This window comes from Vulpes vulpes, chromosome 5, assembly GCF_048418805.1.
Source record: "Vulpes vulpes isolate BD-2025 chromosome 5, VulVul3, whole genome shotgun sequence".
NCBI classification, from domain to species: domain Eukaryota; kingdom Metazoa; phylum Chordata; class Mammalia; order Carnivora; family Canidae; genus Vulpes; species Vulpes vulpes.
The window spans coordinates 71,449,606-71,472,567 of NC_132784.1; the positions used below are offsets into that span (position 1 = coordinate 71,449,606).

Here is a 22,962-nt window from a genome sequence, read left to right on the forward strand (position 1 = left end):
AGCCATGCTTGAGAAAAACCTTCTGCTAAATGAGGAATAGAAAGGAACTTCTGCAATTTGATAAAGGAGATTTATGAGAAATCTACATCTAACATATTACTTACTGATTAAATATTGAATGCTTTCCCCTAAGATTGTGATCATGTCAAGCATGCTTACTTTTAGCACTCGTATTCAGTATTTTACTGGAGGTCCTAGGTAGTGCAAAAGGAAAATAAATAAAAGGCATAAAAGTTGGAAAAGAAAAAGTTAACATGGTCTTCATTTGGAAATGACATGGTTATATACTCAGAAAGACCAAAATAATCTACAAGCACTGTACTAGTAGGTAAATTTAACAAGGTTTTAGAATACAAATGATTGTGCTCTAAGAAAATTCAGATTTTTACTTTGTCAAATGTTTTCTTGTTGGGGTGTAGGTGGTGGTCTTTTGTGATCTTCTGTAATCTAGCTAAAAGTAGAATCAAACTATTAATTTTATTATGCTTATTTCATAATTATTTACCTTCCTGGATTTTGTAATTACTTTGCAGATTTCTAGCCGATTCTCTTGATTTTTCTAGATATAAAATCCTATCATCTGCAAATAATTATCGATTTTGTATTTAAGGTAATGAAGCCCATATTTATGGTTTTGATGTAAGAGGACAGTAACAGAATATTTAGATGAATGTAAAAGAAAACTCCGCTAACGATTGCTTAAGGAAATCAGGGTTTAAAAGTCTCACATTGAAAGAAACCCAGAATTAGGTCATCCAGGAGAGGTGTCATGATTCAGTGATACCATCAGGGAAGCAGGTTTCTTTCTGGATTTCTGCTCCATCACCTTCAGCATGCTAACATTTTCTTTTCAGTTACAATACATCTGCTTTAATCCCAACCAGTCGTGTTTGCATTCCAGGTAAGCAGAAGAGAGAGGGCCAAGGGAAAAGGCCAGAAGGCTTCATGTAGTAAGACTTTATCTTTTTATTTAGGAAAGTGCACGTTTTTTTGCATTGCTGCAAAAAAGGCTGGACTATTTATATTTAAGTTGGTTTTGTTAGTAAAAATGAGGAAGATAATGGATGTTGGGGAGGCAACTATTGTCTATCATGAGGACTAAGTATTATCTGTACTATGAGAAGTTGGGGTAAGGGAAGGGGCCATGCCGCCACGCTCTGTATATGTAAAATCTTGCTGAGTATTGCTGAGATTTAACAGTTTGGGGTTTTGTTTTGTTTATTTAAAAAAAATTATTTTGTACCTGGTTACTTTAGTGAATTTCCTTACTAGCTCTGATAGGTTTTTAGCTGATTCTCTAGACTTTTCTTAATAGCCAATCTATGGAAAGCTCTTGGATTTCTTTTCAAATTCCTTTCTTTTTCCTTTTTTCTTATTAATTCTATTAGTTTTCTTTGTTTCATTTTTTTCCAAATGATCAAATTGGGTGCTTTAATTTTGAACAGTAATTCTGTGTGTACATCAGAGTGAAGCTAAATATGAGACTAGAAGCAATTGAAATTTAGAAATATTTGCAGGGTCAGTAGATTTCATCTTTGAGTTTTTATTTTTTTTATTTTTAAGTTTTTAAAAAAGATTATTTATTTATTAGAGACAGAGAGAGAGAGAGAGAGAAACAGGTAGAGGGAGAGGCAGGCTCCATGCAGGGACACGGGTCTCCAGGATCACGTCCTGGGCAGAAGGCAGTGCTAAACTGCTAAGCACCAGGGCTGCCCTCATCTTTGAGTTTTTAAATAAAAAGTAGCTATGAGTTTTCCTCTTTTAAATAGATGAGATATATGATTGGGCATCCACTTAACACTTAAGGCAAATGTCAGCTTTTTATTTAGTGAAGTTATTAATGGGGAAAGAAAATGTTTAGTATTTCCATGAGCCACAAATCCCCATGGTTTTAAGGATTGTAATAGAATGCCACACCATATGTCCATAAACTAGGTAGAAGAAGAAGAAGAAGAAGAAGAAGAAGAAGAAGAAGAAGAAGAAGAGGAAGAAGGAAGAAGGAGAAGAAGAAGGAAGAAGAAAAAGAAGAGTAATACCCAGTGAATACAATTTTACAGTTTTTAATCTTTTCAAATAATAGTGAAAGTTTTTGATACATCTTTCTCTAGGAGGTGGAGCTTAATTATCCTCCCTGGGAAAACAAACCAAACATAGTGACTTGCTTCTAATCTAATAGAATATGGAATGGGATGGCAGCTTTACAGTGGAGATGCCAACAGACCCACTCTAACCGGGTGATCAGAGTTCACTTCTCTGTAATGAGTCATGTTGGTAGCATATGTCTCCCTGTATGATGGGAACAGAACGGGACATCACCTCTGGACTATCCTCCAAAATCCATGACCTCAGTCTCATGGTTAAAAAATATCAGACCAACCGAAATTGAGAGACATTCTGTGAAATGCCTGACCAGTACTATCCAAAAGTGTCCAGGTCATGAAAGAGCAGGAAAGACTGAGAAATTGTCTTAAATTGGAGGAGACTAGGGAGATGTGACAACTAAAGGCAGTGCAGTCTCCTGGACCGGGTCCTGGAACAGGAAAAGGATCTTATGGGAGAACTGGGGAAATCCGAAAAGAAAAGTCTGTTAGTGAAGGGAATTAACTACATGTGAACATCCTAGGTTTGGCCATTATACCCGGTTTATATGATGGTAATGTCAGGGGAAGCTGGCTGAGGGATATTCGGGAACCCTCTGTGCCTCTGTTGTTTCTCGAAGCCTCACATTATTTCAGAATAAAGTTAAAGCAAAAGCATTTATCACTTTGCATGGTAATGAAACAAAAAAAGATGAACGCGTACCAAAAAATTGCGAAATGGCCTCTGCTGTTACGTGAACAGAGATCTGTGGTTTTGTCAAATTCCAGTGAACATGGCACATGTGGGCTCCTGCAGTGCCGCTTCAGGTAACTGAGATGATTGGATTGGGAAGCTGTACTGGTTGGTGGAAAAGTGCCCCAGAGGTGTCTATCAGACTCTCAGGCAGAGGATGCAGCTGGAGAGGGCAAATAAAGTGGCTCATGAACAAGGGAGTGAAAAAAACCCTTTTGTGTTCTCTGTTCTAAGGTATTCTAAATGCACTGAAGTTAACAAAATAAATATTTTATTAAGCAAAGGAAAAAATGTAGTGTTGATAAATCCTAGGTATATTAACCTTTTTGCTTCACAAATCTCTTCTTATTTGAAAGAAAGTAAATTCTATTTATTATTGTTTGTTGAATTGTTATATGAAGGTGGACCACATGTTCGTGAACTTCCTTTACTCTAGAAAAGCTTTTAGTCCATGAGAAGCGCCTCTGAGCACTTTGGTTGGTATTATTTTTCATGTAACTCTTATGTTTATAAAAATGGAGTAAAAGAAAAAACAAAGCCAGCAAGCTCACAGTAACTCTCAACTAGCAGTTAGGATGCTTGGATTATACTGTGACATCACTGCTGAGTTTTTTCAGCCGCCAGGTAGAGATGACCTGAGCCTGTGCCTGCTGCCTCCAGGATGTGTTGAGGTTGTCCAGGAAGGGCATCAGGCCCCCTGCTCCGGCACTCTCACCTTTCCAGCAAGGTAGTGAGGGAAGGAGTCAGTCTAGCCCTGAGCGTGCTGCACAGAAGGTTTGGGAAAGGCAGGAATGCTCATGTGTCACATTTTGTCACAGCAAACCAATGAGAAGGAGATAATGAGCCTTGGTACGTGTGTTTGGAAAGACTTGGAATCACTTCGGAAGTTTTCAGATTTGTCTTCAGACACAGCTTTGAGAAATTAATCCCTGAGGCCTGGAAATATCTCCCAGCCCTGAACCTAAAATAAATGGTTCCTTCGATGCTAGTGTGTCAAGGGGAAGCTTCCCATAGCTCAGGTCTCCTGAAAAAAAAAAAAAAAAATACAGAAGTAATTCTGCATCTTTAAGAGTATGGCTGCTCCTTTAACTTGTTGAGGGAGAAGGTGAATGCTTTATTTAATGTCTTGGTTCTCTGAGCTTCTCAAGTCTGTGTTTTGTTGTTTTTCATTAATTTTGGAAAATTTAGCCATTATTTCTTTAAATATATCTGTTGCCTTGTTTCCACCCTTTCTTTTGGGACTCCAGTTACAGACACATCACATCAGAATATTCGATCCCATCCTACAGCTGTTGGATCTCTGTTTTCTTTTGTTCCTTTTCTTCTGTGCACTTCAGTTTGGATAACTTTCCATTTCAATTTCACCATTTCTTTCCCCTGCTATTTCTAGTGTGCTGAGAAGCTAGTCGAAGGAATTCTTCATTTATGATACTGGCATTTTTATTTCTGGCATATTATTTAGTTATTTTTTTGTAGTTGCCATCTCTCTATCGAATATTCTCATCATTTATGCAGGTTGTCTACCTTCTTCACCAGATTCTTAAACTTATTGATTATAGTTATTTAAAGTCCCTAAGAGTTCCAATAGCTTGGCTATCTTTGGTCTGGTTCTGTTGACAGCTTTATATTATGACAGTGGATTGTTTTCTCTTACTTTTTTCTTTCTGGTAAATTTTGATTGAATGGTAGTGTGTGTAGAAAAACTGCCCTAAAGTAAATGCCACATGCAGAAATGGGCACGGGGCTAACTGGCCTAATGGATGACAGGCCGGGTTTGTGTTTTCTGTTGCCTGGCTTACCTTCAGCACACCTCAGATGTCAGGTGGTGCCGCTGGCCAGCCACTGCCTTGTGCTCCATGTGGGGCCAGGGTGCTGGGATTTCCCTCAGAGTTCACCCTCACCCTCCTCTTTCAGCAGGCCCTGCGTCACCTGTGCCACACAGGAGGCCTTTTGCCCTGAGCCATGGACAACCACTGCTTGTATGGGGTGCCAGGTTCATGGTGAGAGTGGTGGGCTTTTCCCTTCCCCTGGTCCAGTGTCAGTCATGGGCAGATCTGTTTGCCAGGGTATTGGAGGTGGGGCTTTTCAGGTTCTGCTCCTTTTCCCTGTGGCAGCTCTGTTCTTTACTGCCAGGGGTCTCAGCTTCGAGAGAATTTCCTGCCCCTCCTGTAGGGGCAGAGGCTTTTGCTTTGATCCCTCCCTCAGTGGTGGTCTGAAGGGAGCTGGAAGGCTTCCTACCCATCCCCAGTGGCAGGCTGCCTTTCTACCCTTCTCCCACAGCTGGGGCCTCTGTGTTTGCATCTTGAGCCTGGGAGGTTTTCCTGCTTCTCCCCCTGCAATTTAAGACTTTGCTTTGGATGAAAAAATGTCCACAAAATGGGCAGAGTGTGTACCTGTGCCACTGAGGGGACTTCTTTTTGATTTCCTTCCCTTCTCTGATCTTTCTCAAGAACATCCAGCAGAAAGGAGCTTGCAAGGGAATTGCAGACTCCCCTTGTGTCTAGAGCTTCCAAATGGTCCTGCTAACCCACACTCAGTTGTAAGAATTTGTTAATATTTTGGCTGGTTTCTTTGGCTGCTTTTACTGCAGCACCTCTACCTTCTCTGATCTTCCAAAGCTGGAGTAATTTGCCCCATTGCTCCTAGAGGAGCTTGTCACCCTTTGAAATTCGGGCTCCCCTGATTGCCTTATGACCACAGCTCTCTGATGGACCTAAGATAGTTATGATGTTAATGGGTTATCTGGTGTGTTTTTGTCATTGTTATGGTGGGGTCCGTGTTCTCTTGTGGCTTACCTCCTAAGCAGAAGCAGATGCTTTCTGTTGTGACCAACCAGTGGGTTTGGGGCAGGGACACAGCAGCATTCAAGCAAGTACTGATCCACAGGTACTTGTAATTGTCAGGTGTTTGGACAGTGTTACTACCACTTGGAATTCAGGACAGAAGCATAACTGGCTGGTTTATTTTTTGGTGTGTGTGTGTGTGTGTGTGTGTGTGTGTGTGTGTGGTTTTCACTAGGAAACTCCTTTAACAGGCTGAAAGGAGACCATTGATGGGGGTCACATTCAGGAGGTTCTGGTGAGAAGGGCAGGGCAAAGTTGGTTACTGTGAGGGCACTGGAGAGCCCTCATTGTACTTTTGGGATGAAGATGCTCTTGGATGACTCTGGGGTAGTGGGGGTTCTTAAATATGAACTTTGGACTGTTAGATATCTTGACCACTCCTAGGTAGCAAACTTACATGGCATAGTTTTAGAAACTTTATTTCCCTCAGAGTTTGTACCTAGTCTGTACTAAACGTAATGTGAGGGACACTATTGTCCTATTTCTGCCTTGCTGTCCCACCTCCAAATAGGTTTGCCTTCTTTTCCCTCAAATCTATGTCCCCATTACACTATGTTTTAACATTTTGTATACAAGATGTGATCATTGTTGTTAAATGATGGGTTGGTACTTAAAAGATTTGGAAATTTCCGTGAGATGCCTGTGGTGCCTCATGCCTGTGAGGGAGTAGTGGTAAGTGGATTTGCTCTTTCAACAAGTGTCTGACTGCCTCCTCTCTGACAGGCACTGTGCCGAAGCTGGGAGTTCGTGGTGAGCAAAACCAGATGTGTTCCCACTCTCCTGGTTCCTGGAGAAGTACTGTCCTCTTCCTTGGAAGCTAGGAGATTACCTAGAAGGGACATGTTATTGGTTCTTGAACTTTTCAGTACAAACTTCTGTCACTCCCATTTGATGTGTTTTTATTATTTCTAACTCTCGTCTCTGACTGGTTGGATTTCTTTACTGTCTTCAAGAATTAAGATGAATGGAGTGCAACATTGGGGTCCCATTCTCTCTTCTTCCCCTCCGTCCATTCTCATCCTCAAAGTAGTGTTGAATGTGTTCTAATGTAAGTGACTAAGATCCTAAGGGGACAGGGTGGATGTAAGTATTGAGGACAGAGCTAACATCTTCTCATCATCTATTCTGCACTAGTACTGAATGAGGAGCTTTATAGACATCATTGAATCTTTACAGCTTCGTAAGATAGGTGGTATGTCCTCCATCTTGCAGATTCACCAAACACAGAGAGGTTAAGTAATTTGAATTGTTCCACATGCTCATAGCTTTTTTACAACACTGCCTTGGCTTCCTTTAAACACTTACTACTGCTCATTCTGTTAGCTTTATGTTACTGAAAACCAAAGAAATTAATCACAGTTAACTGATGTATAAACTGAGGTAGCAGTTTTAATTTGAAATACCTTTTTGCTTATGAAAGCTTTAAATTGGGCCAATTCCTGATCTTTAGGAACTTTAGAATTCTTTTTTTTTTAAATTTTTTTAATTAATTAATTAACTTATTTATTTAAATTTTTTTTTTATTATTTATTTATGATAGTCATATATATAGAGAGAGGCAGAGACAAGGCAGAGATAAAGGCAGAGGGAGAAGCAGGCTCCATGCACCGGGAGCCCGACATGGGATTCGATCCCGGGTCTCCAGGATCTCGCCCTGGGCCAAAGGCAGGCGCCAAACCGCTGCGCCACCCAGGGATCCCTATTTTTTTTTTTTAATTAATTTTTATTGGTGTTCAATTTACCAACATACAGAAAAACACCCAGTGCTCATCCTGTCAAGTGTCCGCCTCAGTGCCCATCACCCATTCCCCTCCAACACCCGCCGCCCTCCTCCCCTTCCACCTCCCCTAGTTCGTTTCCCAGAGTTAGGAGTCTTTATGTTCTGTCTCCCTTCCTGATATTTCCCAACATTTCTTTTCCCTTCCTTTATATTCCCTTTCACTATTATTTATATTCCCCAAATGAATGAGAACATACACAGTTTGTCCTTCTCTGATTGACTTATTTCACTCAGCATAATACCCTCCAGTTCCATCCACGTTGAAGCAAATGGTGGGTATTTGTCGCTTCTAATTGCTGAGTAATATTCCATTGTATACATAAACCACATCTTCTGGAACTTTAGAATTCTCATGATTGAAAGCATTAGGAACTTTGTGGTTCTTATGCTTTGAAATCTGCATTTTTTTTTTTTGTGAAATCTGCATGTTTTATAAAATTACGGTGGCATATGTTTAACGAAGAAAGGTTAGAGGCTTTGTTCAAGATTATGTTGGTATGACCAATGCATCTGTGACTTAAGTCTTCAGCTGTGCAATTTCCACAAGGTTAAGTGACTAAGGAATTTGCGTAGCTGCTGAAGAGACCTTCGTTTAGCATTTCAGGAAGTGATAAATGTGGCCCATGTTTTAGGGGATAAAAGGAAATCAAAACATAATAAGTATTTGCTTATTGGATGGGAACAGCGGTGCTTTCCTGCATTGCCTGCGTAGCTGAAACTCCTTCCTCTCTGCCGATGAGTGGCTGATATTGAGTCCTGGAGGGGCCGTAAATTATAATGCCTTCTAAATATTACAAGGTGTTACCGAGGTCCTGCAGAAATAATTAAGCTTGAGAAGTTCACTTATCCTCAGGCAGAGGTACTTGAGCTGTGATTATTGGCCAGGCTTGCTTCCTTTATAAGTGAATTACAATTTGGTGGACAGGGCGAGATGATTTGAGACAACTTAAATTAGAAGCTTTGTCCTACAGTTGTGCCTTTGGCTGGTATGCTAGGTGGATTTGTTACCAATCATTGTTTCCTTTAAATCCCAAAGGCTGCTGTCTCCATGGTGATTGAATGTGAACATAAAGCTTTGGAGTGCTTAAGTTTGAATGTAGCTTAATTTGGATGTGATTTAAAATCAAAGAATATATGATGGACCCATTTGGGTGGAAAAGTGGGTAAATATTGAAGATGTATGTGTTTATGTGTGGGTTCTTGCTTCCTAGTGAATTTTTACGCCTTTCAGTTTCTTAAGGAAGGACTGTTTCCTAAACCTCAGTGTGGCTGGTACTCCTGCACTCTGGAATGGGCTGGGAAAGATCCTGGGTTTGAATTGTAACCCTGCCACTTAACAAGTTTTGTATCTTGGTTTCCTTATATAGAAAATGAAACTGCACCAGGTAAGCAACACGCTGATTTTAAAGAGCAAATGAGATCATGCCTACAAACATGCATTTGCAACAGGTCATCCTAACACCTACAAGGAGGCTAATAAAACAAAAACCAAGACCCCCAGTTTCCACATCCATGAAACTCAGGGTCTAGCTGAAGAGAGAATAGTGGTCATCTGAAGTAACAGGAAAACCATTCTAGAACAGTAATAGCAGAAACAACCTATAAAGGCTCTAAGTGCTACGGGATTTCCTGGTAAAGAGAGATTGTTGGTATTTGGGGTGATCAGTAAAGGCTTCACAGGGAAGATAGATTCTTTCAGGTCTCATAAAATGTCAGTATTTCAGCTAGATGATGGGCAGGACAGCAGCAACATGACTAAGCAGAAATGAGATTGGAGTGAGTAGTAGGGTATATCTAAGAAGCAGTGGCAGGCAGCCATCCAGCCACTGGGCCATACCCAGATGACACACTACAAGACAGCATAAGCCAGATGCCCTTGGTTGACAAATCTGTGTCAGGTTTTCCTTGAGTAGGAGAAATTCTCATTGTGAGGCTTTGCCTCTTATACTTCATGGGGAGATTAGTCATCACACACCTCAGCAGGTGTTGCAGGCTTTCCCTTATGAATGGAGGACTTGCTTGGGAAACAGAACCAAAGTTGGCTGGTGTAGACTAGAAAGCATCTTTTTCCTCCACCTGTTTTGGTTGTATTTCGAATTTCTCACATTACATTTTCACATGTTCAGTCCCTTGCAGAAATTCTCGTAGCCTCTGATTTTGAGTGGAATCACAGGTCTGAACGAAGCTGGACAGACAGGTCACCTAGACCGGCATCTTGCTTTCTTGGGGACTGAATCTGAACTCTGCTTGGACAAGAAACCAGCTTCTTTCAAAAGACTGTATCGGGCTGTGACAGTATAGCTGGTATTATAGTAACCCTCAAGCCAGGGAAAGAAGAAGTATAAAAGTTTATGAAAATAGATAAAGCAGCAGTATAGAGGCATTTAAGAGCAATCTGTGCAGTCAGTGCTTAAGGGACCATGGCTCCTGAGAGAAGGGAAGCTCACTGAGCTGTGTTTCCTCTGGAGTCTGAGCAGAAAGCAGCAGTCCCATCGGGCTGAGAGATTGGAATAAGGGGCTGTCCCAAAGCATCCAGGATTTGAAGGACAGTATCCTAGTAAGACGAGAACCACAGGGAAGGAAGCAGAAATTGGCGTGCAGTCTTCCTTGAAGTGTTTGCCAGCTCCTGAGGTGCACGTGATCAGAGCAAGACTCCCAAGACTCCCCGCAGGAAGAAGCAGCTGGGAGCCTAACAAGCTGTGCAAACATTCTAGCAACCATATATAGTGCTAGTGAGATGGAGTTTGGTGTTTGAGGCCTGCCAGGAGAGAGGGGTCCTGATAAATACCCCAGGCTTTATCTGAAGGCTCCAAAGGGCTACCTGCAAGAGTTAGGAAAGGCCAAAAAAATTTGGCCCTAGCAAAACTTAAAACCAACCACTGAGGATTAAAGTGCATTCTCTGTGTCTTCTACAAGAATGTTATATACTCTTAGGAGGAAGATATCTGGTCCATCCAGAACCTCTGCAGTTTTTAAATACTGAATGTCTGGTACCCAATAAAAAATTAAGAGGTAGAAATGGAAACCAGTTGACCAAAATGAAGAGTAAATACAGATAGTAGAAAGAGACTCACAGATGACTCAGATATTAGAGTTATCAATCAGGAACCATGCTCAATAAAATAATAGAATTTCAACAAAGATAAGAAATCTATTTTTTTAAAAAGTCCAGTAGAAATTCCGTAACTGAAAAATATATGAACTAAATTGAGAAGTCAATAGATGGGTTTAATAGCAGTTGAGTCATACACACACAGACACATACACAGGACAGAGGATTATTGGACCAGGAGAAAAATTAGTAGAAAATACCCAGATGGCAGCATAGAAAAGAGAATAAGAGACAGATGGGGCATGGTGAAAATGTAGAGTCCCAGGAGAAGAGAGTGTGACAGAACTAATATTTGAAGAACTATTGTCTAAGAGTTTTCTAAAAACAGTGAAAGACATCAAACCACAGAGTGAAGACGCTCTACAGTTCTCAGTGGGATAAATACGAAGAGCCACACCTAGGTATATCATAGGTGAATTGCTGTAAGCCAAAGACAGAGAAAAGCTTAAATGTGGTCGGGAATAAAGGGCAAAATTTTGAAATAACACATGATCTCTGACCATAGTGCAATCAAAGTAGAAGTCAGTAACAGAGATAAATAAAAAAATTCCCAAGTGTTTGGAAATTAAATGATATATTTATAAAAAATTATTTTTTTACCTAAATTATAATGAAAATGTATGTAATTGTGTAAGAGTCTTTTAAAATCATGCATAAGGGTCAACTTACAGCTTTAAGTGCATATATTAGAAATGAAGAAAGATTAAAATCAGTAACCTAAACTTCAGTCTCAAGAAACCAAATGCAAGGTGAATTAAATGAGATATATTACTACAGATTCTACAGGCATTGAATAGATGTTAACACATGTTTAGTCCAATAAATTTAACAATTTAGGGATCCCTGGGTCCCTGGTGGCTCAATGGTTTGGCCCCTGCCTTCCGCCCAGGGCGTGATCCTGGAGTCCTGGGATTGAGTCCCACAATGGGCTCCCTGCATGGAGCCTGCTTCTCCCTCTGCTTGTGTCTCTGCCTCTCTCTCCGTGTGTCTCTCATGAATAAATAAATAAAATCTTTTAAAAAATTAACAATTTAGATGAACACATTCCTCAATACTTTTTGAAACTGACACACTCATTAAAATATATATAAACCTGTGTCAATGAAAGAAGATTAATCCATGATTTAAAACCTTCACACATCCAAAAACACTTTGCCCAGATAGCTTTCGGGTGAATTCTAAACCTTTCAAGAAAGAAATAATTGCATAGAATAGTTGCATAAAATGTCTCAGGGAATAGAAAAAGAAGGAATACTTTTCCATTCATTTTATGAGGCCAGCATAACCTTGATACCAAAACCTGACTTAAACGTTAATAAAAGAAGACACAAAAGAGTAAATACCATTTGGGTTCTATTTGTGTGAAAATTCAGTAGCAGACACGATAGAAATCAGAATAATAATTACTCTTGGATGATTGAGATAGTGCCTGGGAGATAGAAGGAAGTCTTCTGGGGTCCTGGAATGTTTTATATCTTTATTTTGGTAATAGTCACGAGTATGTACATACCTAAAAATTTGTTTAGTTGTACACTTAAGGTTTGTGCACTTTATGTAAGAAAAAAAAGGACTATAACTTATTCTGGTATAACATGTTGATATTTTCATCAAGATATGGTTTCTCTTATATCCAGATTGAACCCAATGTGCATTTCACTTGCTCACACTGTTTTGACTCCATTTGATAAATGCACACTCCTGATGCAGCTGGCTTAAACAGCAGGGAGCATTCGCTGTAGGCTCCCTCCCTGTGGGAATAAAGGAATTACTCAGACCCAGAGCTGGCTGTGATAGAGCATATCTAGTTCTTCCACTGTGTCTCGCTTTGCTCTCTGAACATAGCGTTGTTTTCTTTACAGGCACGGTGGTTCTGGGAAGCGTACTTTCAGTCAATTAAAGCCATTGCCCTGGCCACTCTACAGATTATCAATGACCGCATCTATCCATATGCTGCCCTGTCCTATGAAGAATGGAATGACCCTCCCACTGTGGTGAGTGAATTCCGGTGCTAACCATGTCAGCCATGGTCCAGATGTCAAGATGGGACAAAGAAAGACGTACTGAGTGTGTAAAGTTTATTTATTTAAATACTAGCTTTCTGACATGAGAGTGTGCTAGTCGACAGTCAGCTTAATTTTGAAATGATAACAAAAGTAAGAAATACAGAAGCAGCAGCTTCCAGTTTGTTTTAAATGTGCTTAGGAAGACAGTATGCTTATTTATTGCAGAGATAAATGGGGAGGCCTGGCTCTTGTTGGAAATCAAACACTTCCTGATGATTTCTGCAGTTGTGGTGCTTAGAACTCTTGAAAAGATCCTGTAAGCAGCTTAATAAGAATAGCTTATATTTTGAGTGCTTACTCTTTGCCGGGGACTGTGCTAAGTGCTTTACATAGATGATTTCAACTAATATTGCCCTCACTGTGTGAGGAAAATAATCAGCAAAAGGGACCTGGAGGCATTATGGATGGCTATAGTCAAGACTTGCTCCAGATCGGCTGAGGCCCCTGGGTGTATCCAGCACAGTTGGGGTGGTCGGAAGCTGCTCTCAGGACTTCTTCCTTGCTTGATGGGTCATAAGGCCACAAGTGTGGCATTGTAGGGATTGTGGCAGTGGCCACACCTTCTTTCTCATGGAAAATGCCTGGAGCTCTGGGACTGGAAATTACTGTTTCCTAGCTGCACTGGATCATACCCGCCTGCCTTGTCCATAGGCCTCAAGGCTTTCATGTAAGAGAACTAGACTTTAGTCCATTCTTCATTTTAATCAGTGCTATCTTTCTGGCCAGCCCTCCTGGTCTCCTGATTTCACCTTCTCTAAATAGTGTGTATACAACCGCCTGGTTAATCTTCATATAGGATCCTCCTTCCCTCCCTCCTGCCACTACTAAGTGGTAACTGTGTGTCAGGCACCCCACCAGGGGCTGGGCATGCAGAAAAAGAAGTCAAGTCCCTCGTATCAGAGGAGCTCTCTGCTAACTTGGAAAATCAGTGAGTAGGCAATGGAGTATGTGAAGTCCTGTAATAGGGTGGTGTCCAGAGTGCCACGGTGCCAGTGGGGAGGTGGCACCATTGCTGGGAGGGGCTGGGACACTGCCTGAAATGGGTTGTCCTGAGAGGAAGGAAATACATACTTGTGGTAAAATCCAGCACAACAAAAACAGACACCTTTCTGTTGTGCTTGAGGGAGTTTCCTTCTGTCTTTCTTTTCCCTTGGATCCATCACTGGAGGTGACCTTCCAGAGTGCTTCTATCCATGTATGACATACGAATGTAATTTTTAGATGAGATCACGTTACACATGGTGTTCAGTATTTTGCCTTTTTCACTGTAATAGGAATAGATCATGGACTTATTTCCACTTCATTCTCTATAGGTGTCCTTTAGCTCTAAGGATGGCTTTAAGTATTCCATTGTTTTAGGTCTGTCTTACATAACAGATCTATTATTGATAGAAATTTAGATTGCTTTTATTTTTTCCCATTTTCAAATAGTAATACAAGATGTATTTTCATATATGTTTGCTAAAATATGGGAATATATTTATAGAATTCCAGCTGAAAAATATATACATTTTGAATAGTATTAATTTCAGCTGAGAAATAATATTTTGAATGTTGATAGACATTAATAAATTACCCTTTCAAAAGACTATACCTGCTTATAGTTCCACCAAAAATATTTTGGTTATTTGGCTCTCCATGCCTTCAGTAACCCTGAGTACTTGAATTTGTGCTGTTAGGTAAAAAATGGTCTTATAACTGGGTTTTTCAGGTGGAAGGTTGATATCTCTGTCAGTTTCTCCTGGAGTACATGTACAAATCCTTTTCTTATTTTATTTTATTTTATTTTTTTAAATTTTTATTTATGATAGTCACAGAGAGAGAGAAAGAGAGAGAGAGGCAGAGACACAGGCAGAGGGAGAAGCAGGCTCCATGCACCGGGAGCCCAATGTGGGATTCGATCCCGGGTCTCCAGGATCGCGCCCTGGGCCAAAGGCAGGCGCCAAACCGCTGCGCCACCCAGGGATCCCCCTTTTCGTATTTTATTAGCCACAGTGAATTTTTAGATTGTTTTAGGCATTTATTCATTCAGTAGGTATATATTGAGTTCTCACTAGCTTCTACTTTCTAAACAGTGTTCTTGGTACCTGAACTGTATTAGGGAACAAAGCAGAGAAGATCCATGCCTTTGAGGAATTTAAATTGCTATTACTCAGCCATTAGAAACGACAAATACCCACCATTTGCTTCAACGTGGATGGAACTGGAGGGTATTATGCTGAGTGAAGTAAGTCAATCGGCGAAGGACAAACAGTGTATGTTCTCATTCATTTGGGGAATATAAATAATAGTGAAAGGGAATATAAGGGAAGGGAGAAGAAATGTGTGGGAAATATCAGGAAGGGAGACAGAACATAAAGACTCCTAACTCTGGGAAATGAACTAGGGGTGGTGGAAGGGGAGGAGGGCGGGGGGTGGGGGTGAATGGGTGACGGGCACTGAGGGGGACACTTGACGGGATGAGCACTGGGTGTTCTGTATGTTGGTAAATTGAACACCAATAAAAATTAATTAAAAAAAATAAATTGCAATGGGTCTTGCTATCTGGAAGCAAGATTTATCTTTCCAGTAGAATTTTTTTTTAAAAGACTTTATTTATTTATTCATGAGAGAGACAGGGAGAGAGGCAGAGACACAGGCAGAGGGAGAAGTAGGCTCCCCATGGGGAGCCTGATGTGGACTCGATCCCAGGACCTGGGATCATGCCCTGAGCCAAAGGCAAACACTCAACCTCTAAGCCACCCAGGTGTCCCTTTTTTCTTTTTTCTTTTTTCTTTTTTCTTTTTTCTTTTTTCTTTTTTTTTCTTTTTTCTTTCTTCTTCTTCTTCTTCTTCTTCTTCTTCTTCTTCTTCTTCTCCTTCTCCTTCTCCTTCTTTTTCTTTTTCTTTTTCCTTTTCTTTTTTTTTTAAGATTTTATTTTATTTATTCATGAGAGAGAGAGAGAGAGAGGCAGAGGCACAGAGAGAGAAGCAGGCTCCATGCAGGGAGCCTAACATGGCGCTAAACTGCTAAGCCACCAGGGTTGCCCTAGGCATCCCTTCCTAGTAGAATTTTGAAGTAGTTTTTATATCAGTCTTTCACAATTCCAGATTAAGTTTTTAAAAGATATTTTACCTTTCTTATACTCTATAAAGGAATGCTTTCTGATATTATAGTTTCTAACCAGTTACCATTGTATAAAGATACATTATTGGCTTTCAATATAAATTTTGTTAACTACTTTTTAAAAAAAGGTTTTATTTATTTATTTGACAGAGAGAGTGCAAGAGAGCACAAGCAGGAGGCAAGGGCAGAGGGAGAGGGAGAAATAGGCCCCCCGCTGAGCAGGGAACCTGATGTGGGACTTGATGCCAGGACCCCAGGATCATGACCTGAGCCCAAGGCAGATGCTTAACCAATTGAGCCACCCAGGTGCTCCTTGTTAACTACTCTTTTACTGAATTCTACAGTTTTTTCACTTTTTAAAATGTTAATTCTCTTGTGTTTTCTACCTATACAATCATATGTACCAATACTAAATTTCCCTCCTTTTTCTGGTACTTGAACCTTTTATTTTCTTTTATCTAAGTGCATTGACTAGAACTTCCAGCACAAGGCTAAATGATGATCTGAGTGTTAAAGAGAAGGGAAGTGTTATCTAGTCAGAGAAAGGGGAATGGTGGTTCTATGCAGAAGGAACAGCAAATTCAGAGGTGTAGAGGGTCTGGGGAGCATGCAAGTTTAAGGAACTTCAGGGAGGTCAGTGGGGCAGGACTGAAGGAGGCTCATGAGGGAGGGGTAGAAGAGAAAGCCTGGAGAGGGCCCCAAACCCCAAACACCTCCAATGTCTCAAAGGTGTTGGTGTTTTAGCTGTGGGTAATTTAAATTGGGACGGAGATTGCATTTTGGGATTTCGGGCTCTCCATGCCTTCAGTATGGAGAGTCAAACATCAGCATGGAAAATGGATCCCTTGCAGCAGGACAAGGGTAGGAGCAAGGCCCAGTTTCAGGAGCCCAGGTGAGAAGTATGGGGCATATTTGAGGGATGGCAGGCAGAAGTGATTGTGCTAACTGGCAAATGAGGGTAGTTAGGGGGAGTGAGACATATGGGGCATTTTATCTAGGTAGGGAGTGGGTACATGGGGGTCATGGGTGAGGGTGATACTGGCGTCCAAACTCAGTCTGGCTCCAGCCTGTCTTTCTGGTTTCATTCCCTTCTTTTCTCTTTCAGGGAGTTCTAGATTCTGGCAACACAACCTTGTCCTTCCTATGTATGCTCCATGCTTTCCCTTTTCTGTTCCTTTGTGACTATTGGTCCTTTTGCTGAGATGCTTTTTTCCACTGTCACCTCTGATTGTCCACATTTTATCCAGGTTTCAGTGACCTGCTCATATACCCCTTTCTCCTTGAGGTTTTCTGGTTGCCTTAAATAGGAAGTAATCTTTTCCAATTTGTAACTCTTAGAGCGTGTTATAGGTGTTTCTTTCCTATCGCTTAACATGCATGGAAACACAGTTTCCTATAGAGTTTAAACCCTTAAAGGAATTTCTGAGCTATCTTGGTATTTCTTGTAATACCCAGGACATTCTTTTTTTTTTTTTTTTTTTACCCAGGACATTCTAATTCAGACAGGAGGCTCTTGATGTATAAATGACAGAAGGAGGGTGGGATGGAGGGAGGGAAGGACAGGGGAAAGGAGGAACATTGGGATCCCAGGACATGAGCCATCCAGGACTCACCCACCTGCTAATATGATATCCACTGTTTCATTTGATGTAAACCCTGTTGGGAAGGTGGGGAAAGTGATAGATTCTTTTCCCATCTTAATAGTCATGGTGAAACTCACAGTACATGACTTGTCTAAGGTCATATAGTTGGCAAGTTGTCTAAACAAGTGAGAACCTAGATCTTTTGATTATCTTGAATTGTTTATAGAATTTTGTAGGAGCCATTGAGCTTCCTCCTCTAGGCTGAGGCATTTCCACTATTCCAAGTATGTGGCATAAGTTTGGGACGAAGAATACCACCCCTGTTCCTCTGCAGGGGAATTCGTTTAGATGGGATGGTCATGACCCAGCCAGAAGGTGTGGAAAGGGTGGGACTTTATTCTGTACTTTAAGTAAAGCTCTAAGAAAAGTCTAATAAGAATAGGTGGTTGGTATTTTCGTTCTCTGTGTTTCATAAGACTATGAGCCAGGGGAAAAACAGTACCTTAAATTCTGTAGTTTTGAAATCGATGTGTTTTAATATAGGACAAAATGGTCAAGGTGCTGGACTGTCAATTTGAAAAAGATGTATAAAAAGCTTAAATCTGGATATGCAACTGGAAAATACAGCTTCTGTTTTTATTTTAGCTTCTTAAATTGTTCTTTTCAGGCTAATTTAGTGCTCACCACATTTCTAGGAGCTCAGGTGCTGAGAGCCCTGATTTAAAGCAGTGGGTTGTACATTTCTGCATCTTCAGTGAAGGCAACTGACAGGAGGTCTGAGTAGCACTGATTTATTTACAGTTAACTTTTCCCCTCCCCTTTGGAAATATTTAACCTACTCTAGTTGTGATTACCGTGAGCCCAGCCTTCAGGGGAGTCTCCCCTCTAGATTCCATCAAATTTACAATATCAGACATCCCGAGGTGGGAGTAGGTGTGGATCTTGGTCGGTAAATCAAGGGTTGGTCTGATGTTTTCAAAGCAGTGCTCTCAGAGGCTCTAGCCAGCCACACACTCAGCTTGCTCAGAGCAGAGAGGAAGGGGTGAGAGCAGAGAGTCCTATTTTGCCAGATGCTGCTGCCTTAGTTTAATGTAAAAAAAGCCCCCAAACCAAAAAACCCCCAAGTGTTTGTGTCACAGATGACATTTGCCTATTTTATCTCTAACTGGGTAGGAGGAAGGTTATATTACCCACGTGCTGCACTCTCAAAACTTGAAAAAGTTTGACAAAATAATTTCTTGAGCATAATTTTAAAGTAGCAGACCTGTCTGGTTTGGAGAGATTGGCCCTCTGTTTTGCTTCTTGTCCTTGGAAGGAATTTCTCAGCAAGTTAAGGTTCCTTATGTGTGGACAATGAGTTTGCTTTTACCGATTTGCTTTCTTAGCTCCTCATGGTTAGGCTGCCCGAATTTCACTGTCTTTTTGGTCTCTCCATGCTTTCATTTTTCTCCCTTTTTTGCAAATATCAGTAAAACTTTATCATCTCCCCAAGTACTCCACACCTGTATCACTTCTAATGTTAGTGTCATTTGTGGTCTTACCTGTGGCAGGTACATACTTACATCTGGGCCTAGCCGATGGAGTGGGGGAGCTCCTCAGCTACCCTCTCTTGCCTTACCTCTGGTTCTCTGCCAAATGTGAGTATGTCTGGAGGACAGAAATGGAGGCAAGTGAGTTCAGTGTGATATGGGGATGCATTCGGCTGAGTTTTTGGTTTCTGGCATGTGCCACCAAAACCATATCCTCTTAGTGACAATTTTTAAAAAACAACATAATATGGCCCTAAAATTATGTTGGAGATTGGAATGTATTCCCAGGTCATGTTTCTATGATGTGATTTGAAAGGTTGTACCCCCTTTTATCAATATGTCATAATCTTATATACCCAGTCCCGTTTGAGGGACACTGTATTTTTTTAAATTTGCTATCCTAAATAACACTAATCAAGAGACGTGATTAGTCACATTTTTCCCTTTTGTGCATTGACCATATTGGACCTAGAGTAGAAAGGAGAGATAGCAGGGATCCTAGGGCCTTTCACAGAAATTGATGAGGAAAATGGGGAAGTGGCTTAACATGGACTATTGTACCCAACATAAGAAAGAGGTTGAAAAACAAGAGTTTATTACTGTGAAATCTAGCCAGAGGGGCGACTTAGCTGCGAGCAAGACCACAAATGAGGATTATATACTTATCTCGACTTCTAGGAGCCTCACGTCCAAGTCTCAGTAAGGGATTGGTAGGGGGGAGTGTGCATCAGAGCACTTGATTAGCACTTTTCACCCAATGAGGAGCAGCAATCAGAGCTGCAGGTAAAGGGTGTCCAAGCTTGCCGGTAGCTCCTGTAAGTTCTCAAGGAGATGAGTGCATACTTAGTACACACCAGAATCTCCTGGAGAGCTTGTTAAAGCACAGATTGCTGCCATTCCACCCCATGTCACAGACTGGGTAGGTCTGGGTGAGGTCCTGGAATTTACATTTCTAGCAAGTTCCCAGATGGTGTTAGTGCTGCTAGTCCAGGGACTGTACTTTGATGTGGGGTTGATTCACTGTGTGTGTCCTAACTCACCCACTGGAGAAGGCTCTCCCTCTCCTCCTGCCCGGTTCCTCTTCAGGACCTCTTGGGCCTGGATCCAAAGCATCTAAGGAAGGCTCAGACTGCATCTGTCTTGGCCCCATGAAGTACTCAGGGCTGGCTGCACCGAGATGTCCAGACGGCAGCCCCCACTCACCAATGTTGTGGTTGTACAAGCAGCTGAAAATATCACTCAGCGGTAAACACTATCAAGCAATAAATCACTCTGCAGGCTGAAGAAGCGCCAGCTCACATGCGTGAAACAGAGCTCTGAGTGGAAGAGATACCATGTTAACAGTCTGTTTAACTCAGCTCCGTGCCCTTTAACTTCCAGGTTGTGGAATGTTTCTCTGGAATTTGAAAGCCTACCCTGCCCCCAGGAGGCCTGCTTGGCTTATTCTCCTCTTCTTCCTCCCACTGCCTAGATATGACTAAAGTATCTATGGAATTTGGAAATTTAAGCTTGAATTTTAAGCACATACGTGTAAGCTTTTTGAAGTCTTGTTTTTAGAGATATCACATTTGTAGGATCACAGTTATACAATGGCTCCAGTACACTACCATGAATTCCAAACCTTTCCTTGTTTGTGTAGACCTTGCCACCAAACTGTTCTGTAGAAACTGGCTAGAAAGTCTCAGGTCATGAGTAGCTAGGGAATAAAGAAAGCTAAGTTAGGGCTGTGGGTGGAGAGATGCAGGAAGATCCAAAGCGCTTGATCTGGGGCCCCAAGCAAAGAACTTGGCTCACTCGGATGGTGAGTAGAAAATGGAAAAAACAAGAGGTCACAAGCCAGATCCGGATGGGGAGGGTGTGTAAGGAATAAAAAGATGAGCTTGGTGGTGTGGCCGAGATGATTGTGTCCATTAGATTTTTTGCGTGAACACCCTGTATCCTTCCTAATAGAGAGAGACTCATACACCTATGTCACACATGCCATGTATACATGGCCAATGTGGTGGTGGCGGTGGGTGAATTGGCACATGCTGGTTCCCTGGATACAGTCCTACCTCCATTGCTTTTATAGAGGCCAGTTTTATGGCTCTTGCTTTCATGAATCAAAACCTGACTACTTCCTTACATCATATAGCTGGTAGGAGGGCAGTGACTAGAATGGTTTTTTTGGAGTCTTGTGGATGCTTGATCTGGCAGCAGATTAAATAAGAACATATTGAGTGTTTTGGCACAGTCATCCTTGGCACTTGCCCCAGCTATCACTTATTAGCACATATTCTCTTTCCCCTTTGGGGGGGGGGGACCATTTTAATTCTCCCTTGATGTGTGCTTAAATGATTCAATAGTAGAAGTTACTAGGAAAATATATTTCTTAGTTTTACATTTTTTAAAAGTTGTATAGGTGTAATAGTTGCTAGGTATTAAAACATCAGTATAATGAATTTTGTTTTCATTTCTAATATCCTATGGTAGTTACATGCCTCCCAATTAATGAATATTTGAGTATAATTTTCTAATAAATGGGTTGTTGCAGCTGCAGAGTAGAAAAATTTCCCCATTGCTCCAACTAGTGGTTGATTCTTGATTTTTGCTTCTCTTTTTTATCTTAGCTGTATTTCTTAGTTTTACATTTTTAAAAGTTGTAGAGCTTAATATGTGTATGGTTCAAAATTCAAATGGTAAGATAAAGCATATAACTAAAATTGAGGCCTGTTCCCAAGGGGCAACTACTTTCAACTCTTACAGCTTTCCTCTGGGATTTATCTTTCTATCTTCCCATCAAATGCTTAGGGTGCTTTTTTTTTTTTTTAATTTCTCAGTCATAGACATTATCTTTTTACTTCCTTTGGGTCAGTACTTTGTCTCTTTTCTCTCCTCTTTCTTTACACATTTCCTTTCTTCCATCTTACCAGTGGGGCTGTATCACCATTTTTCATTGAAGCAGTATTTATTGGGTGTTTTTAGCTGAACAAAGTGGTAAACCATGATTATGTGTTTTTTTTTTTTCTTGTACAACTTTCTATTTTCCGGGGAGTTAATAACTGCTTTTTTCCCTCTTAGTTTTCCGTGTTCTATCATTAACTGATTTTTACTCAGTTCTCCAACAAGAGTAAAATGGTCAAACATAAGTAAATTATAGGATTTCCCTTCCTCTTCCTTTTCATTCTCTTTGTCTCTCCGCCCCCCCCCCCCCCCCCCCCCACTCCTTACCTCCCACCCTTTTCTCCTATAGCAATTCATCTTAAGCTCTGGTCTGGATTGATTGCTCCCTGGGTCTCCTATGCAGTGGTCATCCTAAATTTTCAGTTCACTATGATTCTGGGAACTCCCCCCTTTTTTCCCTCTCCTTTGTTGAATTCTTTGTTTCCAGAGTCTAACATCTTTCTTTTTTTTTTTGTTTTATTTTTTCCAACAGCTTCTGGAGAAAGGGACCATTGGAAGATAAATTTTCATGTCTGAAAATGTATTTATTCTATTTTGCATTTGATTAATAACTGGACTACTAGTGTAAACTTCTGGTTGAAATGGGTTTTCTTTAGAATTTTGGAAGGATGGTTCCATTGTTTTTGAAGTTTCCCATTTTAATTTTAGAAAGTGAGATGTCATTCTAATTTGTGTGACATTTTTATCTTCTTGGGAAATTCTGTGTTCTGAAATTTTATGATGTGCCTGGTATGAGTGGTTTATTTTGTTCAGTAGAAACTTATTTGGGCCCTCTTATGCTGGAGATGGAGGAGGTCCAATGTGAGAAATTTTCATGTTTTAGATCTCTTTTTATTCCCATGTTTTCTTTTTTTTCTCTTTATGGAACTTCTGTTAACCTAAATGATGAATGTGTTAGATTGAGTCTTATTTTCCTTATCATTTCTGTTCTACTTATCATCTCTCTTTTTATTTCAGTTATCTTTTTTAGTTTCTTAGCTGTTTTCTCAATTTTACCTTCTAAGCAGTCTTCTGATTTAAAAAATTTGTTTACTTTTAATTTCTAAGCTTTTTCTTGGTTTTATAAAAAAAAATATTTGAGAGAGAGAGAGAGAAAGAGAGAGAGTGACCAAGCAAGGGGTAGGGCAGAGGGAGAGGAGAGAGAGAATCCTCAAGTGGACTGACTCCCCCCT

General features: G+C 40.7%; 1 protein-coding gene across 1 annotated transcript in view; it reads left to right on the forward strand.

The window, feature by feature from the left end:
• The window catches only part of EXT2 (exostosin glycosyltransferase 2), a 135,309-nt gene that overhangs the window by 48,387 nt on the left and 63,960 nt on the right, over positions 1-22,962 (forward strand). The window contains exon 7 of the mRNA XM_026004140.2: positions 12,427-12,558. Within this exon, the coding sequence (XP_025859925.2) occupies positions 12,427-12,558 (132 nt within the window). The remainder of the gene's footprint in view (positions 1-12,426; positions 12,559-22,962) is intronic.